Here is a 25,539-nt window from a genome sequence, read left to right on the forward strand (position 1 = left end):
TCAATATGAAGAAAAAAGTTGCGGAAACTCATCGCATTTTGGTGGAAGTTTGTGGTGACCATGCTCCAACTGAGCGAACGTGTCAGATGTGGTTTGCACGGTTTAAAACTCATCATGTCGCATGTCGCGAATCCTGTCAAAACATACTTGATAATGCTGAAATGGGAGGTCCTATCCCACCCGCCGTATTCTCCAGACATTGCTCCGCCCGATTACTACCTTTTCCGATCTATGTAACATGGCCTGGTTGACCAGCACTTCTTCAATTTTGATGAAGTCAAAAATCGGATCGATTCGTGGTTAGCCGACAAGCCGGCCGATTATTTCCACAAAGTGATCCGTGAATTGCCAGAAAGATGGAAAAAAGTTGCGACTTTGAATATTAAATTTGTAACCTTTTTTGCAGAATAAAACATTAATCTTGAAAAAAATGAAACTTACCGGTACTCCTATTACAAAAAGTGATTGACAGACAGAGAGGAAAACACAGCACACGTTGGTGAAAAGATTCGGAATATACAACTAGTGATTATAAAAGTAAATTGTTGTTTCAATAGCTGATCGAATACTGCAAATATGATTTACAGTTCAACGATTTTCCACAGCATGTAATACAATTTTTGGCAGTACTACATTGATTCAATTTATATGTTCATGTGAGTCACAAACTGCATCAGCCTGATATATGATTCCGTATAGATCGATTTTACGATAACGTATATCATGGAACCGATGCTTGTTATACCGAATTACGACTCAATCTGTAGTGATAAATGGAATCGAGTTTTATGCATTTTATACGATTTTGGATGTACATATTGTGTACTACACAATGTATCCTCTGATCGACATTATATATGATTTTGATTCGATCTTACTTTATATGCGTCGTAGAATATACCAAGTTATGCAATTTACCGTATGCTGGGTTGGCCTGGGTTCGATCCCAGCTGGCGTTGTCTGGACTCTCGGAGGCGAAAAATCTCCGGTTACGTCTTCCTTCGGAAGGGAAGTAAAGCTGTTGTCCCGGCTCATTTTTGTTGAATCCGATAGACAGTAAACAGGTGGTAGAGTCGTTTACCTGGTGTCAGTGATTCGCACTGAACGTGGCGGAAATATACCGACGTAAAATGAGCGAAGATTAAAAAAAATAAGTAAACAAACATTCAGAATTTTTTTTTCTTCAATATGCATATTTATTTTTGGCATAGTTCTCTCATACCCTAAACGGCTCGATCGCTACACAAGGCCACTCTCAAATGTGTATGATAAGATTGATATATGGATTTCGTATTGCTATGGTACAAATACAGTAAAATTTACAGGAATCTTCAGACCAAAGAGACCATTATGATGATATTTTACTTGTTCACCAAAATATTTTGAAAGTGAGAGCCCCGGTGACACAAACGAAACTGTTTTCCGGGACCCTCAAAATGTTCCAACAATCCCTGACTCTATTATTCGAATTGATTTTAACCAATAGTAAACATCTACAGATTTGTCGGGGTTCTACGGAATACTATGAATTCAAGTTTATACTCTAGTTGACGTGATTTTCAATGTACTCTTTTTTCTTCCGGATTACCAAGGGTGAACAGCTGCATAGCTACTTTCGCTTTCAACAATCTAATATCTCTAACAAACGTGGCAAAAATGTGTAGTCTATCAACCAAATACTGTTAGTCTTTTTTTCTGTAACATATGCGTTCCGATAAATAAGCACCTTCTTCCTATTAAAAACTCTATACAATAATAGCAGCAATCACATAATGTAAAACACGATTTAAACTTAACTTAAAAGCTGAAAACAATTTTCAATTAGTCGTTGCTAGAAACGATTAAATTCTCCTTTTGTCGTCATACGTTCACGTTCGCTATTGAATAGCTGCTGCTGCTGTTTGGTTGAGAACCTAGGAATACACGGGGCAGAGTAGCCAACAACTATGGAAAGGACGATTTAGCTGTTCAGCGACAGTAACTCCTATGTGTACGGCGTTCGCTGGCTGACGCTGTTGATGCCGGAAGTGCTAGAAGCGATGGATAACATTATTAAAAATATGTTATGCAATGTGAGCGCTAAATGACTTACTTTTTACTACATTTGATGTGAATCACCAACAGGACGATTCCCAGCAGGAGACAGACGCTGCCAACGATGATGTAGGCAAAACCAAGGAATGGGTTTTTACCGCCCAGCAACGAGGTGGTTGACAGGATGATCTTCTTCGTACCGTCGAATTCACTCACCGAATACGCTGGATTGTGGAGAATGGGGTTATGATTTGAATTTCAAACAACCAAATTTGCAATCAAACAATCTTACAGTAATGTATTTTGAGGGTGTAGTTTCCTTTTCCCAAGCCATCCTCGAAATATTTCTTGTTGTGGTCAATGCGGCGATGCAGCTTTCGGAAACTGGGCAAAGCGGCTGTGCGCATCCATACGATGAGATCCTCATTCTGCAAGGAGACGTTAAGCATTTAATGGTTGAATATAGAATATATTTTCTTCTGGCTCAAATTCTTTTTGACCTTCTATATCAGCGGTACCCAACCTTTTTTTTCTTATCATATTTTTGGTTGCTCGCCGTCTATAGCACTGAAACTAAAATACTGAACTTCTTGAATATCTAAATAATTTTTGAGTATCTCTTAGCAAAACTACATCTCCAATGCCGAACGAAACATATCAAGGTAGGTTTAGAGTTCCCGTGAACGTGAACACGGACAAACACTTTTTTGTTAATAATTCATCAGCCCATATATAAAACGCGAGGAAAACATCTTGAAACGATAGGAAGAAACATTTTCTAGTTAAAAAACATGTTGACGTAGGACTACGTCTAACCGGAAGATATAGGGGGTGAAATGGAAATCTAGGCACTGAACAAGTAGGAAAAAATGCAAGATTTGGAACACTTATAACTCGAGCATTTCTCAATAGATCGCAAAGATTTTGCATCAATTGATAGGAAATATATCTACGCATCTATCATAACGAATAACATTTAATTTTTCTTGAGATAAATAATTGAATAATTGTGAAATATCAAGGATTGTCCAAATGCACTATGTGCCCATTTTTGATTGGTCCATTTTGTGCTCCTCAAATCGTACCGACCAAAACGGGCAACCAGAGCAGCAGCGAAATAGAATGAAGCACGATTGGAAAGGAAAAAGAAAAAAAATGAAGGAAACATTGGTCGCAGTCTCACACATGCGTAATTCTCGAGCCAGCCAGTCAGCTTAAAAATCCCCGCTCCGCTGCCGTAACGATCATTCTCATTCAAACCGTACACCACATCGGTTCGCATCACAACACATCAACAAACCAACCCAAGCAGTCATGTCTGGACATGGCAGGAGGAAAAGTGAAGGGAAAGGCAAAATCCCGCTCGAACCGTGTTTAGTTTCGGCCGCCGAAGTGATCGAGTTAGCTGGTAAAGCTGCTCGCGACGATTAAAATAACTGCATTCGGATCAGAACACATTCGGAGGACATCAAGACAACTGGCATTTGCAGCGAGTGGCGAGTGGCAAACGCAATCGCAAAACGGCAGCTGGTAGCAGAAGAAAAAATGTTGTTCTTTTTACAATCTGCTTTGGTGGCAAATCCAGTACAAGGCGGCATCGAGGGCGTTCGAAATGGTTTTTTTCAAAACCACGAGTACAAAGTTTTCTAAATTGGAACCATTCCATAAAACAAGGCGCTTATCAGGGCCATTAAACCTTTCAAAAAAGAGCTTACGAAAAACAGTTCAATGCTTTCTAAAATAATATCCAAAATAATAATAAAACACAAATTGATTTTTTCATAATTTGTTTGCCAGGATCTGATGAGTATGTGAATTTGGCAGTTGTTCTGAGCTTATTGATAGTTGGGGACTTTCCTGATTATTCAATTTTCACCAATTCTTAAATTGTTTCCAGATTGAAAGTACAGTAATTTACAATTAGTTCAACATTTAGCTAATTTGACGGACCTGTAATGCGACATATTTAGTTGGACATTTTTGTAAACAAAGAGATCCAAATTATGACCCCACATTGAATGTCGACACTGTACCACTGTCATCGCAAATGTTCAATTACAGGTTAAAATCGCCTTCAATGCGACACTGAGTGGTGCTTCGGCACGTCGCATTGAATGTAATTTACTGTACAATATGTCACAAGCTGGATGGGAAGAAATTTTCCAATTGTGAAAGCTGTGGCGAGTGGCAAACGCAATCGTTAAACAGGAAGGTTTAGCCGAACAAGATGAGGATATCGAGTGATAACAAAACATTAAACTCTTCAGATTGAAGATAATTTTGTGATCCTGAAAAGGACCCTTTTTAGCCTGCATGTGAATCCAACGAGCGAACAAATCGTAATGAATGTATTTTTTTGCCATCGCTGCCTTTTAACGTTCATTCGTTCGTCTCGTTGGACTCGCCCCTTTGGCTGAGTCTGCCGATTTGTCTATATCCTGTGAGCGTGTACCGCTAAAGTACGAAACGCGCGGATCCACTGAAAAATATGTCATTCTCTTTCAAACCGTAAATCAGTGTGGTTGTATGGCATCATTTCACATCACATCGCATCAACGGATTGGTGCCGGAGCACCAGTAAACCTGATAGCGATTATAGAATTTCGGCCGCCGGAGTGCTCGAGTTGGCTGTTCTTATTTTAAAGGACTTTAATCCGAAGGTCATCCGTCCCTGTATTTACTGTTGGTTTTTCAAAACGCTTCTAGCTCGTTTATTTCTCGACATATCGTAGAGTTCGTCTCCAAAACCTCAGTTCTTTTTCATTTTTATTTACTTTGTTTGCGGAGACTACAAATCTTACAATTCATTCGTCTTCGAAACCACAGTTTAAGTTACGGTAATGTGCTCAATAGTGAAATATATGATAGTGAATGAGCTGATAACCACCTATGCATTCCCTATCACATCCATCATTTTGATTGTACGATATGTGCATACGCCGAAAGATGCCCGGCGTTGAACATTTAATAAGTACAAAGGATTCAGAAAAAAACAAGAATCAAATTTGTAAAAAAAACGCAAAAACACAACACCAAACGTTCTTTTCAGAACCCCCAACATGTTCATGAAGAGTAAACAGTAAACTAATCCATTTTTCAGGTAGATAGGTAGGTATTCACGTAGGAGAAGAAAATAGAAAAATATATTCGAAATATATATTTAGCAAAAGCTGTCCCCTTTGTATAGTCCTACGTCACTCCGGTTATGTCCCCGACATTACCCACCCGTCTTTTTAAACGCAATTCATATTGATAAAAGAGGATTGGTTCAATATTTCACAACGATTCTGAATTTCCACCGTGGAATCGAGATTTTTTTTTCCAAAATATATATTTTTATCAAGGCTCATATGGCGTTAGCCTCACGGGGCCGGGAGTCCAACACTTTGACAATTTTTCTTATTATCGAGATGTTGGTGAACTCACCATAGTTCACCGACTTCGGTGAACGTGAACGTGGTAACAGTGGTGAATATAGACGTCAAAATGTTTCCTCGTTCATGTTCACGTTCGAATGTCCCAAGGCATTCTGAAAATTATTTCACCGTGAACTGTAAAAGGATATGTTTAGCAATTCTCAAGTTTTCAATGAAAATTTTGATATGGATGCTATTTCATTTAATCAGATCTCTGCACGGGTTGAAAAACTTCGTTGCTCCGGTTGATTCGTGAACAACTGTATATTTTATCCGAATTACTTTATTGAAGCTCAATGTTTATATACTTCACGTTCACTGCCGAACTTTTAATATGAACGTGAACGTGAACAAAATCGTTCTATTCACCACGATTTTTTGAGTTGTTTGTTCGCAATATAGTTCACCGTGAAATCATCATACTATTCCACCACCTGTTCAAGTTCACGTTCACGGGAACTCTAAACCAGGCTTCAGAAGGCGTAGAACGGTAACGGAAAATCCGAGCCGAATCTGTTGTGCGGTGGCGTCGGACTTGAAAGCCTCAAAACAAATTTTCACCTTCAGTTTTCCACCGAAGAACACAACTCTCAACGCTGAAAAATACCTCATGTCACTTTTAATCCGGAAAAAATATTTAAAATCACGAAAATTGGATGATCGGTTGAAAAAAATCACGAATAAAGTGCGCTACACATATTCTCTCATGGAAATCGTATGGTAACATTCACATACACCATAACCGGCAACATTGACGTCAACAAAATAAGTCCAAGAGAATAGTTGACGGGACGGTGACGGTGACGCTTTATGTGTAGCGCACTTGAGTCATTCACGATTTATCAGTCATCCAGCTAGCTACCGGACGGCAACAAGGCTTTGCAAATTGTATTTCTCAAGGCCGTGTTGTTTAGTTTACTTTATCAAATTGGCCTTTTTCAAGGCTCGAGGCGGACGAACTGAGAAATCTTAGAAGTTCTATAACCTAGAACAGCATCATTACACCAATAATTCCAAACGCACTCCTGAATTCACAGAAGCTCCAGCCAAAAATCAATATAAAATATAACTGAAAAGGACCGATGGGTTTGCGTTGTTTTGTAGACGAAGATGAAGATGATAGATTCATTATTTATTCTTGTTCTCGCAAGAACAATACACGTAACGCACTCAGTATGCATCGCGAAATTCGTCTCGTATTACATAAAGTGCGGCTCCAGGCGATTATATATTCGGCCCCACTACCGTTATCTATTTGATAACGCATAAAACCACCAACTCGTACAATCTCCACAGTATGAAAACCGACGATGTACGTCCTATTTATTATTTCTCTTCTGCTTTGATTCTGCTCTACACTATGCTTGATTTTTGCATATTCTGAGGATGCATTCTGTGGCGAAAAAAAAAGTTCAACACAGTAACAATATAGAAACTGAGGTTGACCAGGGCGAGCACAATATTTCACTGACAGCCAGCGACATGCATCGTCCAATCTTGACTAATAGCGAATTCGTTTTTGTTCAGTTTCAACCCCAGTGCCGCACTAACTGCTGTCAAAACGTTTTTTTATTCACTCAGTGTCGCACTAGTTCGCCCCGAAAGCTGTTAGTTTCGCACTGAGATGTTTCACGGGTTGGCACTCGGGTTCACCAATACAACTATACTGAACTGTCAAGTTCCGAGTATTGTTTTGGAAAATCTAAAAATAGAGACTATGAAAATGGAAAACCTGCTGCTCTTGCTTTTGTATTATTTGAATCGTAATCCAATTCGGATTCTGATTTTGAAGAGTATATTCGTGTAGACGGCATTAAGCTCCGTGTGCTTTTTATGGGAGGCGAAAATTATTATGGATATTCAGGAGGAATAAACATGCTCTCAAAATAAAAATTAGGAATGAAAATTTACTTTAACGTATCGAATATTTATTTTATGTGATGAAATTAGAGGGTTTTTTTCCGATATCGCAGAAACATTGAACGAAAACTGTGTCTAATGATGATTTTATATTATAATAGTAATTATTTGTGGAACAAACAGGAAATGCATCGACAAATGGTTAAGTGAGTGTCAGGACTACATGTGTTAGGTAATCAAACAATATGAAGTAAAAATTTTCATACAAACTTTTATATTTTTACACTGCACTTGGCCCTCCTGATCTTATAGAGAATACTTTACCTCCCAAGCACTAATATCTCCACCAGACGACGACACTGTACATTTGTCGTCGCAAATATAAACAAATCAGACTATACAACGCACACCAACAAACCACCGCATTCGTGAAACTGAAAACGTTTTTTTATTACAGAGTCAGTGTGGCACTGACTCAGTTTTAAAAACGAATTCGCTATAAGATGGACTTTCAAGCAGGTACTAATATTAGAGACTTTTGTAATTTCAATAATTTGCTTAGTTTTTGGGTAAAAAAAAAGACGGGTGGGTAATGTTTACTCTTCATGAACATGTTGGGGGTTCTGAAAAGAACGTTTGGTGTTGTGTTTTTGCGTTTTTTTTACAAATTTGATTCTTGTTTTTTTCTGAATCCTTTGTACTTATTAAATGTTCAACGCCGGGCATCTTTCGGCGTATGCACATATCGTACAATCAAAATGATGGATGTGATAGGGAATGCATAGGTGGTTATCAGCTCATTCACTATCATATATTTCACTATTGAGCACATTACCGTACCTTAAACTGTGGTTTCGGAGACGAATGAATTGTAAGATTTGTAGTCTCCGCAAACAAAGTAAATAAAAATGAAAAAGAACTGAGGTTTTGGAGACGAACTCTACGATATGTCGAGAAATAAACGAGCTAGAAGCGTTTTGAAAAACCAACAGTAAATACAAGGACGGATGACCTTCGGATTAAAGTCCTTTAAAATAGGAACAGCCAACTCGAGCACTCCGGCGGCCGAAATTCTATAATCGCTATCAGGTTTACTGGTGCTCCGGCACCAATCCGTTGATGCGATGTGATGTGAAATGATGCCATACAACCACACTGATTTACGGTTTGAAAGAGAATGACATATTTTTCAGTGGATCCGCGCGTTTCGTACTTTAGCGGTACACGCTCACAGGATATAGACAAATCGGCAGACTCAGCCAAAGGGGCGAGTCCAACGAGACGAACGAATGAACGTTAAAAGGCAGCGATGGCAAAAAAATACATTCATTACGATTTGTTCGCTCGTTGGATTCACATGCAGGCTAAAAAGGGTCCTTTTCAGGATCACAAAATTATCTTCAATCTGAAGAGTTTAATGTTTTGTTATCACTCGATATCCTCATCTTGTTCGGCTAAACCTTCCTGTTTAACGATTGCGTTTGCCACTCGCCACAGCTTTCACAATTGGAAAATTTCTTCCCATCCAGCTTGTGACATATTGTACAGTAAATTACATTCAATGCGACGTGCCGAAGCACCACTCAGTGTCGCATTGAAGGCGATTTTAACCTGTAATTGAACATTTGCGATGACAGTGGTACAGTGTCGACATTCAATGTGGGGTCATAATTTGGATCTCTTTGTTTACAAAAATGTCCAACTAAATATGTCGCATTACAGGTCCGTCAAATTAGCTAAATGTTGAACTAATTGTAAATTACTGTACTTTCAATCTGGAAACAATTTAAGAATTGGTGAAAATTGAATAATCAGAAAAGTCCCCCCCTATCAATAAGCTCAGAACAACTGCCAAATTCACATACTCATCAGATCCTGGCAAACAAATTATGAAAAAATCAATTTGTGTTTTATTATTATTTTGGATATTATTTTAGAAAGCATTGAACTGTATTTCGTAAGCTCTTTTTTGAAAGGTTTAATGGCCCTGATAAGCGCCTTGTTTTATGGAATGGTTCCAATTTAGAAAACTTTGTACTCGTGGTTTTGAAAAAAACCATTTCGAACGCCCTCGATGCCGCCTTGTACTGGATTTGCCACCAAAGCAGATTGTAAAAAGAACAACATTTTTTCTTCTGCTACCAGCTGCCGTTTTGCGATTGCGTTTGCCACTCGCCACTCGCTGCAAATGCCAGTTGTCTTGATGTCCTCCGAATGTGTTCTGATCCGAATGCAGTTATTTTAATCGTCGCGAGCAGCTTTACCAGCTAACTCGATCACTTCGGCGGCCGAAACTAAACACGGTTCGAGCGGGATTTTGCCTTTCCCTTCACTTTTCCTCCTGCCATGTCCAGACATGGCTGCTTGGGTTGGTTTGTTGATGTGTTGTGATGCGAACCGATGTGGTGTACGGTTTGAATGAGAATGATCGTTACGGCAGCGGAGCGGGGATTTTTAAGCTGACTGGCTGGCTCGAGAATTACGCATGTGTGAGACTGCGACCAATGTTTCCTTCATTTTTTTTTCTTTTTCCTTTCCAATCGTGCTTCATTCTATTTCGCTGCTACTCTGGTTGCCCGTTTTGGTCGGTACGATTTGAGGAGCACAAAATGGACCAATCAAAAATGGGCACATAGTGCATTTGGACAATCCTTGATATTTCACAATTATTCAATTATTTATCTCAAGAAAAATTAAATGTTATTCGTTATGATAGATGCGTAGATATATTTCCTATCAATTGATGCAAAATTATTGCGATCTATTGAGAAATGCTCGAGTTATAAGTGTTCCAAATCTTGCATTTTTTCCTACTTGTTCAGTGCCTAGATTTCCATTTCACCCCCTATATCTTCCGGTTAGACGTAGTCCTACGTCAAAATATAGGAGGTGGTGTTCAAGACACGACCGCATTGTTGACGTAGAACTACGCTGTAGTTTAATTCAAGTCGCTTTTTTATAACTGCGGATATTATTTTATAATGCTACGAAAATTTTCAAATAACCATTCTACCAGTTTGGTCGCCCTGAAATGTTTGTTTTAAATTGTATAATCCTTTGACGATAATTGTTTGATGATTCATTCTTGTGCTCGCAGAACAATACATGCTCGAGATAAGCGCAGCTGTGGAGAAAGTTTTGCTACTGGCAAGCGAAACTAAATCACATACAAAATTCCAGAACGACATTTACTTTCTTGGTGACTAAATAAGCGAAATAAACTCTATCTGCACGCGAACCCAAATAAATTAATGACTTATTATAACTCATTGAATAATTAGGAATAATTAGGAAAACATTAACAATGAATAGAACTGGCACTCGTACTTAGAGAAAGAATTTGTGAACATGGAGAGTTATTACAGGAATTGTTATGCTTGTTCGTTGTTCAAATTATGAAAGCGTTTATTGTCGATTTTAGATGTTCCTTTAATTTCTTTTTGAAGAGGTCAGAGCGTGTGATAAGTCGGACTTCAGACGGTAATACATTGAAACGAGACGGTCCATAGAATAGAATGCGATGCTGGCCTATACTAGTCGTTGCTCGACTTCGTACTAAATTCTGGGCTTGTCGTGTGCTGTGTCGGTGGTTTGCTGTAGGGATTTCTAGGTTGTGGTGGGATTTATTGTCATTAATAACACTATGTACAAGTTTACAAGTCTGAAGTTCTCGTAGTCCGATAAGAGGCAGTATACAATTAGGGTTGTCAGAGTATAATTCCAAAGTTGGATGTAGAGTCGGTAGCCTATATATTATTTTCAAGCATCTATTCTGCAATGATTGAAGCTTCTTAAGTCTTGTTTTGCATGCATGACCCCACACTATTATACCATACTGCAGTTGAGAGTGAATGCATGCAAAATAAAAATTGATTAGAGCTCTCTGTGGTACAAAAGTGAATACTCTTTTCAAAATCCCGCAAAGGGAGGAGATTTTTTTTTCAAGATAATTTATATGATACATCCACGATAGGTTTACGTCTAACAGAACCCCAAGATATTTGAAGTGTGTCACTCTCCCAATTGAAACATCCATAATTGCGGGGTCAGGGTAAATGGGGATTTTTTTCCTTGGAGAGTGGAAAACCATGTATTTGGTTTTTGATAAATTGAGTGACAATAAATTTGCTTGGAAATATTTACACAAAACAGTCATGTCTTTTTTAATGTTTAAAACTACATTTTTGACATCTGAGCACGGGTAAAACAATGCTGTGTCATCAGCAAAAAGCCTAGCAGTTCCTATAAGTGGCAGGTTCCCGATATCGTTGATGTACAATAGAAATAACAGAGGTCCGATATTACTGCCTTGGGGTACACCAACGTTTATTGAACACAGGTTGCTTTTGGCATTATTCAAAGATACGTATTGCTGTCTATCGGAGAGATAGCTTCGTACAAGGTCGTTGGCTTTTCCTCGGATACCATAAGTATTTAGTTTTTTTAATAATATTTTATGATCAATTGTATCAAAAGCCTTCTTGAGATCTAAAAACAGCGCTCCGACAATCATTTTACGATCGATTCCTTCAATTATTTCATCCACAAGTTCAGTGACGGCAGTTGTAGTGCTACACCCACGCCTGAATCCATATTGAAGCTTGTAAAAAACATTGTTTTTATTCAGGAATTCGAGAAATCTCTTCACAAGCAATTTTTCAATTATTTTATTTACTACAGATAGTGTTGAAATGGGTCTGTAATTGCTCGGATTCGTAGAATCACCAGACTTAAAAATTGGCACAACTCTAGCTACTTTCAGGCACCTTGGATAAATTCCCGTAGACAGCATTTTATTGAATATATCTGAACAAATAATTGAGAATGCGGCTGAATTCCCTTTTATGACACTTACTGGAATGTTATCAGGACCGCAACTCTTCTTGCTATTCAACTCACTTATAGTCAGCAGCACCTCAGCTTGGGTTGAGGGAAACAAAAATATCGTATTTCGGACGGGTTGGGAATTCATAAGAGAAATATTGTCATTATTTTTAGGGATTGCGCTGGACAACTGAGTTCCAATGTTCGAAAAATAGTTGTTAAAAATGTTGCATATTTCGTTGTCGCTTTCAAATTCCCTACCATTATGAATTAGTCTAGTTTGGGGTTTTTCTTTGGAACGTCCTAGAATAGAATTTAATTTTTTCCACATATTGGATTGGTTCGTACTGTTCAACATTTGTTCGAAATATACTTTTTTACTCTTCCATTTTTCAACCTGTGTCTTCTTCGATACGTGATTTAGCAATTCTCGTAGATGGGAGTCGCTAGGCCGTCTTTTTAATTTCTTTAAATATCGATTTTTGATTTTTGTCAATTTCCATAGATCGTAGGTCATCCAAGGGCAATAATTACCCTTAGTATTGACCTCTACCGAGATGGTTCTGGAACATTCCAATAGCATCGAGTTGTATGTCGACGAGATATTAGCAAGACACTCGTCGACATTTTCTCCGCAAGTCACTGTATTTAAGAAATTAGAGAAGCATGCGTTCAATTTATTGTGATCAATTATTGTCTTATTCAATTTAGTTTTCGCTTTGGGACCATGCATTTTGAATGACGACACTATCAGTGAATGGTCACTGAGATCGGAAAACACAGTATCGTTGCGAATGTTCGGCGCGTCTATAATTTTACACACAACATGGTCTAAGATGTTATTACTTGCTGTACGTGTAGTGAATGTATTTGAACACAAGAAACCTAATGATTGAAGGAGGTTGCTATAACGTAACACAGTATTATTATTAGACAGATTCACAGGAACATTTATATCACCTACAATAAAAAATGGTCTTTGTTTTGACAAATTTAGTCTATTCTCTAAGAAGTCATAAAATTTATTAAAGTCAAACGAGGGTGGACGATACACAGTTAAAACATCGAAAAATTGAGTATTTATTGAAACTTCTATTTGTATATAGTGAAATCCATCAAAGTTTTGGTTGTCAATAATTTTATGTTTGATGGAATCTTTTATAAAAACAGCTAGGCCTCCAGCTTGTTATTCCCTAAATAATTTTTGGTGCACTAATGCCATGTCGAAGGCACCAACGAAGCCTTTATGATGACAGAAAACAAACAATGTGAACTGCTTGGCAAAAGGCTGAATATTTGCCTCAGCAGAGATTCATTACTAATACCCTAGCGTAAATAATTCCCTCCCGCTATCTACCATCCTTGTTTATATTTAACAATAGCTGACCCGACGAACTTCGTCCCGCCCAAAATAGATTTTTTGATTTGAATACTTTCAAATATCCACGTTTTCTTACTAAGTGAACGTTGGTGAGTCCAATCACTGAACTCTTCATTGATTGATTACCCTTTGACCCTTTACAATTTCCTTTTACTATAAATTGTCTAGTACTGCTACAAAAATTCGTCCTTATAATATAAAATTATTTTCAGACACAATTCTGAAAACATGTTTGATACATGTTTCTCCGTTGCATGAAATACATATTTGATACAGAGAATATTACAAAATAAAGACAGCTCAAATCGGACCACTCCTTCCTCGGGTTTAGGGCACAACACAGAACATTTATTTTCTTGGTGAGCTGACGATAGCCTAGCTTGATGATTCCCCACATAATTGTGTAGCTCAAAATATCAATACAAAAAAAAAATATCAAACATTAATGCAATGCAATGACGCAATGATTGCAATGCCGGAGACATCAGCGAGTGAGTAATTTGGTCACGTCCAAAGCTCAGTCCGAAACGAAGACATGTGATGGCGCAAAACAAGGAAGAACAAGCGATGTTCATTGTTTCGTACCTAGAACGATACAGAAAGTTTGCCTTTCCTTTCTTTCCTTGTTTAATTAAATTAGTTCGATATAAGAAATATATCGTGTCACGGGATACGACAAAAGTGATCGTTCCTTCATTTTTCGAAGAAATGCTATGTAGTACTCTTTACAGTGCTGTCGAAAAATCAAAATATTTTTCTCAGAAACTTGATTTTTCTCCACAACACTTTTGATTGACCTTGCACAGCAAATTCCAATGTAATTTTACCTGCTGGCAGAAACGAATCATCTGAAAAATAGACGTTCATGAGGGACTTCAGATTTCCTTTCAAAAGTGCAGGCTCGATCAATTGATCCATTACTGGTTTGATGAAGCTTCTCAGTTCGTAGAAAAAAAAGGTGACATAGGCTCGTCACTCTGAAATCCGTATTATTAGAGATTTTTCAGACTTTTTGAAACCAAGAATCTGTAGTTGCAGATTACAGTTTTTTTGACGTAGTACTACGTCTTTCATTTGTATACCGGGGTGTAAAATCGAAGTTTCGAAAACGAAAGCGTTACGCCGGAGAACGAGATTTTGAGTGTTAATAGCTCCTAACAACTGAACGAAATGGTATGATAAACACATAATTTGAAAGATAAAACGTCTACGCTTATATACATGTGTACTTTTTGATCCAAAAACTCGTTTCAATAGCCTTAAAATTGCTTTCAAAGCAGGCTATTGAAATCACCATTCGGTATATAAGCGAGCGCCGCTCGGAAATCCACTCAGTTATAATTGAACAGCGATTGGAGCATGTTGTCGCTGTTGTGGTGAAGCTAACTTCGTTCATCATGAAAGCGCTGATGAACCGCACCAAGAGCCTGTTTGTGAACTTTAGGCCAGAAGGGAATCCATCAGGAGGAGAGTGATGCCGCTGAAAAGGCGACCAAGAAAGTACCAGCATCGAAAATTGGTTCCGCTTGAGGTATCGGAGCAAACGCCACACACACATACACGCGCGCAACTCTTTTCGTTTGGTTGTTATTCAGCATTGGGAAGCATCTGGAAAGATGTTATCGTTGCTATAAAATAATCTGCCAGTTCCCCTTGGAATTGAAAATAACATTCAAGCGAAAGAGTTTATTTTAATGTTTTCTATCCATATCTTTCCAAATATATTCAAATATTGCACTAGAAGCTCCTCTCGTTTTCAATTTATCGAGTATAAACAAACTATTCGCGATTCAGTTTAGTTTTTCCAAATTGGCCTTTTCACCTTTTTCAAAGCTAGAGGTGAATGAACTGAGAAATATTAAAGTCTGCATAATTCAAATCAATCATTATCCAAGTCCTAATCCCGCTCCCGTTAGCAGACAGCAGTCTTTCTCAATGCTGATGTTAGAAATAGCTGTTTTTCTCGATACAAAGGACGAATGGACGATAGATGCAATTTTGTTCGGCGAAGGCCTCGCGTCGATTGATATGCTGTCTGGTGGAAAGTGCTTCTGTATTTTTGCATCACACCATTTCTGCATCTGTACTGGAGTGTATGTTTAATATTTGGAAAACGAAAGCGTTATATTTGAAGTGCAAGGACTCAAGCGCTAACACCTATTTGCCAGCTGAGAAAAGTGGTATGACAATCACTTTCGAAGGTATACGAGAGATCTTTGTTACTTATTGATGCAATTTTCCCATAGCTCAAAAACTGCTTTGAAAGCAAACTATTGAAATCTCAAAAGTCTATAAATGTTGGCGAATTCACAATAATCTTTAAATATGCTTGAAAGTTCATCGAAGTCAGTATTGGTCAGCGGTTGATGCATATCGTCGGACGGCCGTGAAAGCCTATACAATTTGCTTACCCTGGCCAACCAGTTTCTATTTCACTACCGTGTTGAACGAACGTGCAAAGTGTTTCACCTAAGGATGTAGAATATGTTTGCACTGATAGGCACTAAATTGGACTTACCGCGTTGGATTTCATACCGTTATGTGGAGATTGGCTGTGTATGTGTATTGTGTATTGAATGATTCGTACACATACGTACGAATTGTTAATCAATAATTTAATCAATACAAACAAATGACTACTGTTCCGTCTACCGCCGAGTGTATGAGCGTAAACCATAAGCCCCACCCCTAGGGAGTGCAGAAACGCACACAACTGCAACAGCAAATCTGTGAGCCACGCGAGCGCGTGTGCAAATGCATATTCAGAAAGTCTTATTCCAACCTTCAAATCGACAACATTAAAAGTAGAGTTAGTTCTTGCCTTCTGAAACGACGTGTTTTTGACTCGAAGTTTAGTTCTGCGAACCAAACCGACAAAGTTATTTTAGCTATCGAACCGATAAACTTAGAACTAATAAAGAATATTTTTAAGTGTGTAAACAGTGTTTTTTATCCGACCAAATCGAGTAAAATTTAATACAGTCCACATTTGAGAACCGATATCGAAGAACCGACCCCGAACATAATTTGGTCCTTCGAACCGGATTACAGAAACTTGAAGTGTTTCCCGCAAGAAGAAGATTCTACGTCGCGAAGAAGTGATTGAACTTGTCGCAACACGTTTGAATTTGTTTGATTCGAACATTCGCCCCGTGCTGCGTTTTTTCTTAACGTGTTTGAACTTGAATAGTGATTCGCTACGTACAGTAACGATTGTCGTAACGTGTTCAAACTTGCATAGTGTTTTGTTCTCCATAACGTGTCGTTAAGTTAAGTGAAATCAACGATGCCGCTAGAGCATTCGCCGAACAAGAAGCAGCAGAATGCTGACGAACAGCATAATGATGACGAGCAGCAAAGCGGGTTATTTCGAGGATTTCCAGACAACGAAAATAATGTAGGTGCTACGAGTTTAGCATATTCGAAAGAGCTAGCAGCAGTTTTTCGCCAGCGTAATCAAATAAAAATGAAAATTGTGCGCATACAGAAATCGTTGCAAGGGGAACAAAACGTAGGATTGGCGCAGTTGAATGTTTTTTCGAAAAACTTATCAGCCGCGTACACCGAATTTAGTGGTTTTCACAGCAAAGTAATGGAACTGATTTCTGATGACGAGCTTGCCGCACAAGAAAAAATATACGAAGATTTCGAAAATCTATACAATTTTGTGTCGATGATTGTTGAAGATTTGATATTGACTGCCAAGGATGAAAATTCTATTTCGATGAATAAGCCGCAAGTAATAATTCAGCAACAGCCATTGAAAGCGCCAATTCCTACGTTCGATGGAAGTTATTCAACCTGGCCTAAATTTAAAGCTATATTTCAAGATCTGATGGCGATGTCAGGTGATTCCGACGTCATTAAATTATTTCACCTCGATAAGGCTCTCATCGGATCCGCTGTTGGTGCACTTGACGCGAAAATAATGAGCGAGGGTAACTATGATCAAGCATGGGCAGTGTTGACAGAACGGTATGAAAATCAACGAGTGATTGTCGAGTCACACATCCGAGGACTATTTAGTCTGCCCAAGATGTCAACAGAATCATGCAAAGATTTACGAACCCTGCTTGATGAAGCAACCCGTCATGTTGAGAGTCTTCGTTACCTACAACAACATCTCACTGGTGTATCCGAACACATGGTTGTGTATTTGATCGTCAATGCACTTGATAGGTCCACACGCAAAGCTTGGGAATCAAGTTTGAGGAAAGCCGAGCTACCGAAATACGAACCGACGATTGCGTTTCTCAAATCCAGATGTCAGATCCTCGAAAACTGTGAAAATGCAACTCAGCCGTCAGGATTACAACCGAAATCGAAAACTGTTCCTGTTACTGCGAAATTACCGACAACTAGGAGCCATGCAGCCGTTACAAAACCTGCCGAAATAAATACCATCGTCAACGCTTGTGCTTTCTGTGGTGGACAGCACATGAATTTCCAGTGCAACAAATTAAATGATTTATCCGCAGCTCAGAAGAATGAAAAGGTTAGAGCATTGGGAATTTGCTTTAACTGTCTCCGAAAAGGACACCGCTCCAGAGATTGTCCTTCGTCCAAGACGTGTCGTAAGTGCCAGAAGCGACACCACACACAACTACACGATGATACAGAAGCTGTAAATCGCAATCTGAACTTGAATGCCGCTATTTCAAGAGAACACCAACCGCCAGCTGCTGCTCCGAAACCAGTCACAAGAGAAGTACCAATTTCTACGACCTGTTCCTGCAACTGTACACAGGATATGAAAACGGTACTGCTACTCACAGCAGTGGTTCACGTCTTTGACAGGAATAATCATCCGCACCTGTGTCGCGTTCTGCTAGACAGTGGATCACAGGTTAACTTCATCACCGAACAGATGGCTGACCGTTTAGCTATTCCGAAGAAAAGCGCAAATATTTCGATTACTGGAATCAACGCTCTACGAACACTCGCACGCGATAAGGTTACTGTACATTTCCGCTCCCGCAACAGTGAATACCGAAACCAAATAGAATGTTTGATAACACCGAAAGTGACTGGAACGATACCCACAAGTAAAATTGACATCACACATTGGAAGATTCCGAATGGATTTGCACTAGCTGACCCAGAGTTTCATTTGCCAGCCAAAGTGGATTTGCTGGTTGGTGCAGAGTTGTTCTTCGAACTGATGAAACCCGGACAATTGAACCTCGCTGAGAATTTACCGCAACTACGAGAGACTTGCCTAGGATGGATTGTAGCTGGTGTCGTCGATAATTCATCATCAGGTACATTACAGCATTCAAATCTAGCCTCTATTGATGACATCGAAAGCAGAATGCACCGATTTTGGGAAATCGAAGATGTTCCGAACGTAAGTCAATATTCGACCGAACAAAGATCATGCGAAGAGCATTTCGTGAATACATGTAAACGAGACGATAGCGGTAGATTTGTTGTGAAGCTGCCATTGAAGGAGAACTCTAGTGATTTAGATGACTGCTATGCACTAGCATTGAAGCGCTTCTTGTCGTTAGAGAAACGACTTGCACGGGATTCCAATCTACGAAGTCAATATCAAGATTTCATCCGTGAATATGAAGACCTTGGACATTGCCAGGAAGTTACACCAACCAACGAAACACCGAATCAAAGCAAGTATTACATGCCACATCACGCAGTTTTACGTCCGACTAGTAGTAGCACTAAGTGCAGAGTAGTGTTTGACGCGAGTGCTAAATCGTCTCCAACAGCCCTATCGCCTAATGGTAGGTCCTGTAGTGCAGATCGATTTATTTTCGATTATACTACGCTTTAGGAAATACCGGTACGTGTTTTCAGCTGACATAACGAAAATGTATCGTCAGATACTAGTTGCTCCAGAAGACAGAACATATCAGCGTATACTTTGGAGAGAAAGTCCATCCGATCCACTACGAGTGCTGCAACTCAACACTGTGACGTACGGTACAGCATCCGCACCGTTTCAAGCCAGCCGTTGCCTGATGAAGATCGCCGAAGACGAAGCCGCCGAAACACCTTCTGCAGCTCGCGTTCTGCAAGAAGACTTTTATATGAATGACGCACTGTCTGGTGCAGACACAATCGACGACGCCGTTGATATTCAGCAACAGTTGCAGAAGTTGCTGAGCAAAGGTGGTTTCACCATACATAAATGGTGCTCCAACTCCGAAGAATTTTTATCGAACATCCCAGAAGAATGCCGCGAGAAACAAATGCCGATTCCGGAATATGGAGCAAACGAAGCGATTAAGTTGCTTGGATTACTGTGGGATCCACGAAATGACATATTCTTCATCACGAATCCCTTCCGCCAACAAGCGACGAACGACAATGTTACCAAGAGGGGCATCTACTCAGAAATATCGAAATTGTTCGATCCCATAGGAATAATAGCTCCAGTCATCGTGGCAGCGAAGCTCTTAGTACAGCAATTGTGGAATGGGATGAGCCAGTGAATATCGAGTGCTTACATCAATGGAAGGAACTTAAAACGGAGTTGCCACTGCTAACCCATATCAACGTACCCAGGTGTGTAACATTCGACAATGTGGTGTCATTTTCGCTCCATGGTTTTGCAGATGCATCTTCAGTTGCCTATGGTGCTTGTATTTATCTGCGCAATGAATTTGCCGATGGTTCCGCTAAACTACGTCTGTTAAGCAGCAAATCGAAAGTAGCACCGCTTCACGAGCTTTCGATTCCACGAAAAGAGTTGTGTGCTGCTCTTCTGCTCACACGATTATTACAACGAGTGATTCCTGCCTTGAAGATGGAAGTGCGAGAAATTGTGCTGTGGTCAGACAGTACGATTGTTTTAGCCTGGATGAGAAAACCGGTTGATCAACTTCAACAGTTTGTCCGTAATCGCATCGCAGAAATTCGTAAATTCACCGCAGAATGTCAGTGGAACTATATACGATCCCAATCGAACCCAGCAGATATAGTTTCACGAGGACAACTACCCGAAGCATTGAGCCAGAACTACCTTTGGTGGAACGGACCGAAATTCCTCGAAGGTCCGGATTATCCCGTCGACGAAATAGCGCATGTTCCAGATCAGCTCCTGCCCGAGATAACAGTTGTGGTAGCAACATCAACGCTAAGTATAGAACCTTTATCGTTCCTACACAAACACAATAATTTTCGCAAACTTCAACGAATTATGTCGTATATTATTCGATTTGTTGATAACTGCCGACAGAAAAATCCGCTAGATCGCAGAAAATCAAATCATCACACTGTCATCGAGCTACGACAAGCTACGAATCTCAGTGATGAGATTCAACGAGTTCTATCCAATCAACCGTGTAAACGAATAGGAAATTTAAGACCAGTATACAATGATGGCTTGCTTCGAGTTGGAGGCAGATTGGATCATTCAACATTGCCTTTTGCTTCCAAACATCAGATTATTTTACCCGATAAGGATCCGATAACTAAAGCTTTCATAAGAACGATTCACGAAGAATTACTCCATGTCGGCCAAACAGGACTTATCAATGCCATTCAGCAGCGATATTGGCTACTTAACGCTCGATCTACAGTTCGAAAGGTAACCCGCAGTTGTATTCGTTGCTTCCGAACAAATCCGACCGATACTACACAGCTTATGGGGAGCCTGCCAAGATCTCGTGTAGTTCCGTCCCCACCATTTGCAGTAACTGGTGTCGACTATGCCGGTCCATTTTGGATAAAGGAAGGAGCACGACGTCCGAGATTAATTAAAGCATACGTTGCAGTATATGTGTGTATGTCAACTAAAGCTGTGCACATGGAAGCAGTTTCCAATCTCACGATCGACGCTTTCATCGCCTCTCTCAAACGACTAATTGGACGACGAGGGTTAGTGCAACAGATACACTCCGATAACGCATCTAACTTTCGAGGTGCCCACCACGAACTCAATCAAATTTACCGACAATTCCGAAACCAGCAGGATTTAAATCGAATTCAACAATTCTGTCAGCAACGTGAAATCGAATGGCATTTCATACCACCAGATGCTCCAGAGTTTGGTGGACTTTGGGAAGCCGCTGTTAAATCTGCAAAAACGCATTTGAAAAGAATTGCCGGAACCGCAAAGTTGACTTTTGAAGAGTTGGCCACTGTTTTAATTGAGATTGAAGCAGTTTTAAACTCCAGACCTTTATTCACCGTTTCCAGAGATCCAGCAGATCCTCAGGTAATCACACCAGCACATTTTTTAATCGGTCGCCCTCTTATCGCTTTAGCAGAACCATCCTTGGAAAATGTAAAGGCTACCCGATTAGATAGATGGCAACATTTGCAGCTGATGCGCGAGCATTTCTGGCGCGCATGGACCCGAGATTATCTCAACACTCTTCAACCACGAAAGAAGAATCTACGAACGATGCCAAATCTTCGTCCAGGAATGATCGTCCTACTCCATGACAAAAATCTGCCGCCACTCAATTGGAAACTGGGTCGAATTACATGCGTCTATCCCGGCGATGATGGACTGGTTCGAACAGTTGATGTCTTCGCAAACGGATCAACGTACAGGCGACCAATCACCAAGGTTTCAGTGTTGCCAACCGAGGACAATTCTAATGGATCCAGCTTGTGTCATTGATGTGATACATCACCCGGGGGAGAATGTTCCGTCTACCGCCGAGTGTATGAGCGTAAACCATAAGCCCCACCCCTAGGGAGTGCAGAAACGCACACAACTGCAACAGCAAATCTGTGAGCCACGCGAGCGCGTGTGCAAATGCATATTCAGAAAGTCTTATTCCAACCTTCAAATCGACAACATTAAAAGTAGAGTTAGTTCTTGCCTTCCGAAACGACGTGTTTTTGACTCGAAGTTTAGTTCTGCGAACCAAACCGACAAAGTTATTTTAGCTATCGAACCGATAAACTTAGAACTAATAAAGAATATTTTTAAGTGTGTAAACAGTGTTTTTTATCCGACCAAATCGAGTAAAATTTAATACAGTCCACATTTGAGAACCGATATCGAAGAACCGACCCCGAACAACTACTAAGCCTAAGATAGTCTCACGTCAACCTTGCGGTTATGTCAAAGATATAACCCACCTCTTTTTTTACTTCTTTCTGCGTACCCGAGGGAATCGTTCAATTTTGATTGACCTTCTATATGAATTCTAGAGTTTTTTAACTTTTGAAGACGTGAAAACACTCACCTGAAAACCGTTATTGTTCCGATCGACCGTATCCAGCTCCCAAAGCTCCTTCCGCCAGTCCCGTGGCCGCACGAAACCCTTCAGTGCCTCCTTCAAATCACCTTCCGGGTTTCTGAATTTAATTTTCTTATCGGAAGGCCATGCAATCTCTGTCCGCAGCAGTGGCACCGGACCGTACTTCTCGGACGACAGCTCGAAAGTGTCGCTGAAGAGCGAATTCGCGATCGCTCCACACGGGGCGATTGGCTGCGTGTTAGTTTCGTCACTGTACGCGAATGGGGCGCAGTCGCTCGACGGTGTCATCGAAAGTCGTCCCAACAGCTGATCGTCGTCTCGAGACTTGACATAGCGTCGATGATTCTGGTAGTAATTAGTTAGCCCATAGTACATATAAACTTTCCCGAGAAAATCTTTCTCGAGCGTAAAGTTCACCGAACAGATGCATTCGTCCGCTTCCTTCGAGCTTATAACATCCGCACAGGTACGATTGAGGCTATCTAGTTGAATGCAATTGGTGTAATCATACACAAACTCGGTAATCTGAAAGTAAACAATGGCTTTGTGAATATAAAATAAATAATCGGAAATCAGTGCGTCGTTCTAACCGCGTTAGAAAAGTAGAGCAGTGCGACCCCAACAGGAATAAACGCAATCCCAATGACAAAGAAGGCAGGAAGCACCGTTCCCGCGGTCAATACTGGTTGCCATGCCGGAAGTCGTTGCTGTTTGAATGCCGAATCTAAAATGCAATATAGATTAAATGATCAACAGCATATTCCCCTCTTCTATGTGTTGAAATAAAATATGAAAACTTCCAGCACCTCAATTTCCACTAATCCAAGGAAAAATAAAAATCGATAATTTCCTTGCTTTCGCAGCAGGAAAACAAAATAGCACTCACCTGAAGGTCGTTTCGATTTTGGGATGTCCCCGCCGTCAACCGTGTCTGGCATCGTGGAGAGTACACTTCCCTGGTTCCCAAGGGCAACAGCAAATAGCAAGTGAACGATTTGTGTCTTCCGCACAGTTTACTGAAACTTCCCACGAAAATTTCCCCAGGTATTTCAGTGCGATGACTAGTTTCGTGGTGAAAAAAAATGTTTTTGACAGAAGATACGACTTTTCCAGGACAGGATCGAACTAAGGCGGAGGGGCATATGCAGCAAGTTGAATAAATGTATACACTGAGAGGAATAATTAGTAAATATAACGAATTTTTTTGGTAAATACTACCAATCTATAGTCATTTTCGACCGTACTAATAAACACATATGTCAAGCAGAACAATGATTCGGAAGCCCGATATCGGCTACATTTTCTCGCCGAAAATGCACGTATCAGAGTTATATCCTTATTATAGCTCCGTATTGCCTTATGGGAACAATGAAAATGGTTAATACGCGCTTTTCTCACCAGTTTTCATATATGACAATATCCAAGCTTACTAATGTTATCGAGTAAAATATACTAATCTCTGGTAGGGATGCTAGGGTTTGTTGACAGTATGTACAAAAAATTTGTACATTCTACTAATTTTGCATTACCAAATGTATTTGGTAGTTTTCGACCGAGGATTTTTCTAAGTGTAAGTAGAAATTTGAATCGATCTCCAATAATAAATGTTATCAGATTATTTTAAAAGTGACTCTTACTTAGTCATTTGTCTATACATATTCATATATTTACAATGAAAAACTCATCATACAACACAACACATTCAAGTGCGCTACATATACAACGTCACCGTCACCGTTCCGTCAACTATTCTCTTGAACTTTTCTTGCTAACGGTGAAATTGCCGTTGCTGGTGTATGTGAATACGACCATATGATTTCCATGGTAAAATATGTGACATTTCATTCGTTTACGTTAACTTAACGGAGACTTTGTATACGCAGCGCACTTAAAGCGGAAGACGATCTGTCATTGCCGTCAACGCCGTACTGAATGTATAAATTTCCCTTCAATGAGCAAGTGATGATCCCGATTCTATGTGCAACGTTTTTTCAGTACAACACTATTCTTGTATAAATTTTCTATCATTTCCGCTGAAACTTTATAATTATATTACAAAATCATAACAAATACGATTTTGGTTCAATATTCATTCAACACTTGCAGAAAATTTGTTACTATTAGTTTGTTTCAAAATTTCTTACGCTTATTAGACAATCTTCTTCTTCTTCTTCTAGTTGTCTGATACCATGCTAAATAGAACATTTATCACCACGCTCATGCTTTCCAATACGAATACCATTATTTACGAGTAATATTACCTGATAATTTCTGTGTTGCTAATTTGCTCTCACGGAGCACCTGCGTGTCTATGGACCACACTTCATACATGCACAGCCGAGACGTTGTTGCGTCACGTATTCCAGCCGTGCACCTCAGCCACAAGCGGAGAACGACCAACGGTACAATCGAACTGCATAGTTTTTATTTTAACATACGATTAATAAATCTCTTCTGGAATGTGTACCTCGCAGACAAGGTGAAAAAGTACAGTGCAAAATTTGTTTAACCGTTATGGCGTTTTGCCGAAATATATCGAACATCCTAAATCTCCTGCTGGCGGAGAGAATTTAGCGGAATTTAGCGTCTGCAAGAGTAAGCGACGGAAGAAGCTGACTTGAGCTACCGTACCGAAGGAGTAAAATTCAATTGATTGATGCCAAATATACATCCAGCTTACACTTTTTTGACTTGTTTCATTTTTCATTTGCATCCAGAATGAACTTGGGTGCTCATCTCTTGCCAGAAAGCGTAAAATAGCAGTAAAAGAACACCCTATTCTTGAAGCATTGTATAGACCAAAATCGTTTGCCGAAATTGAGCCAAAACTCGTTTGCGTTTGACC

At 39.8% G+C, this 25,539-nt stretch overlaps 1 protein-coding gene across 1 annotated transcript; it reads right to left on the minus strand.

Annotated features, from left to right (window-relative positions):
- Nucleotides 1–1,178: 1,178 nt before the first annotated feature.
- LOC129776615 (cell cycle control protein 50A) lies at nt 1,179–23,784 on the minus strand. Its single transcript, XM_055782353.1, has 6 exons — nt 23,581–23,784; nt 23,285–23,418; nt 22,680–23,219; nt 2,327–2,462; nt 2,093–2,258; nt 1,179–2,030 (listed from the first exon to the last, which is right to left on the minus strand). The coding sequence occupies exons 1-6, from the start codon at nt 23,630–23,632 to the stop codon at nt 1,985–1,987; spliced, it is 1,074 nt and encodes a 357-aa protein (XP_055638328.1). The 5' UTR covers nt 23,633–23,784; the 3' UTR covers nt 1,179–1,984.
- Between the last annotated feature and the right edge of the window lie 1,755 nt (nt 23,785–25,539).

This window comes from Toxorhynchites rutilus, chromosome 1 (assembly GCF_029784135.1).
Source record: "Toxorhynchites rutilus septentrionalis strain SRP chromosome 1, ASM2978413v1, whole genome shotgun sequence".
Classification (NCBI taxonomy): domain Eukaryota; kingdom Metazoa; phylum Arthropoda; class Insecta; order Diptera; family Culicidae; genus Toxorhynchites; species Toxorhynchites rutilus.

Bases quoted from the DNA above. Each gene is read 5' to 3' on its own strand.
- LOC129776615 (XM_055782353.1), bottom strand. From the start codon at position 23,632: ATGCCAGACACGGTTGACGGCGGGGACATCCCAAAATCGAAACGACCT. The intron at 23,220-23,284 runs GTTAGAACGACG...GTTTACTTTCAG, and splicing joins TGCTCTACTTTTCTAACGCG to ATTACCGAGTTTGTGTATGA. The intron at 2,463-22,679 runs GTGAGTGTTTTC...GTCTCCTTGCAG, and splicing joins GGAACAATAACGGTTTTCAG to AATGAGGATCTCATCGTATG.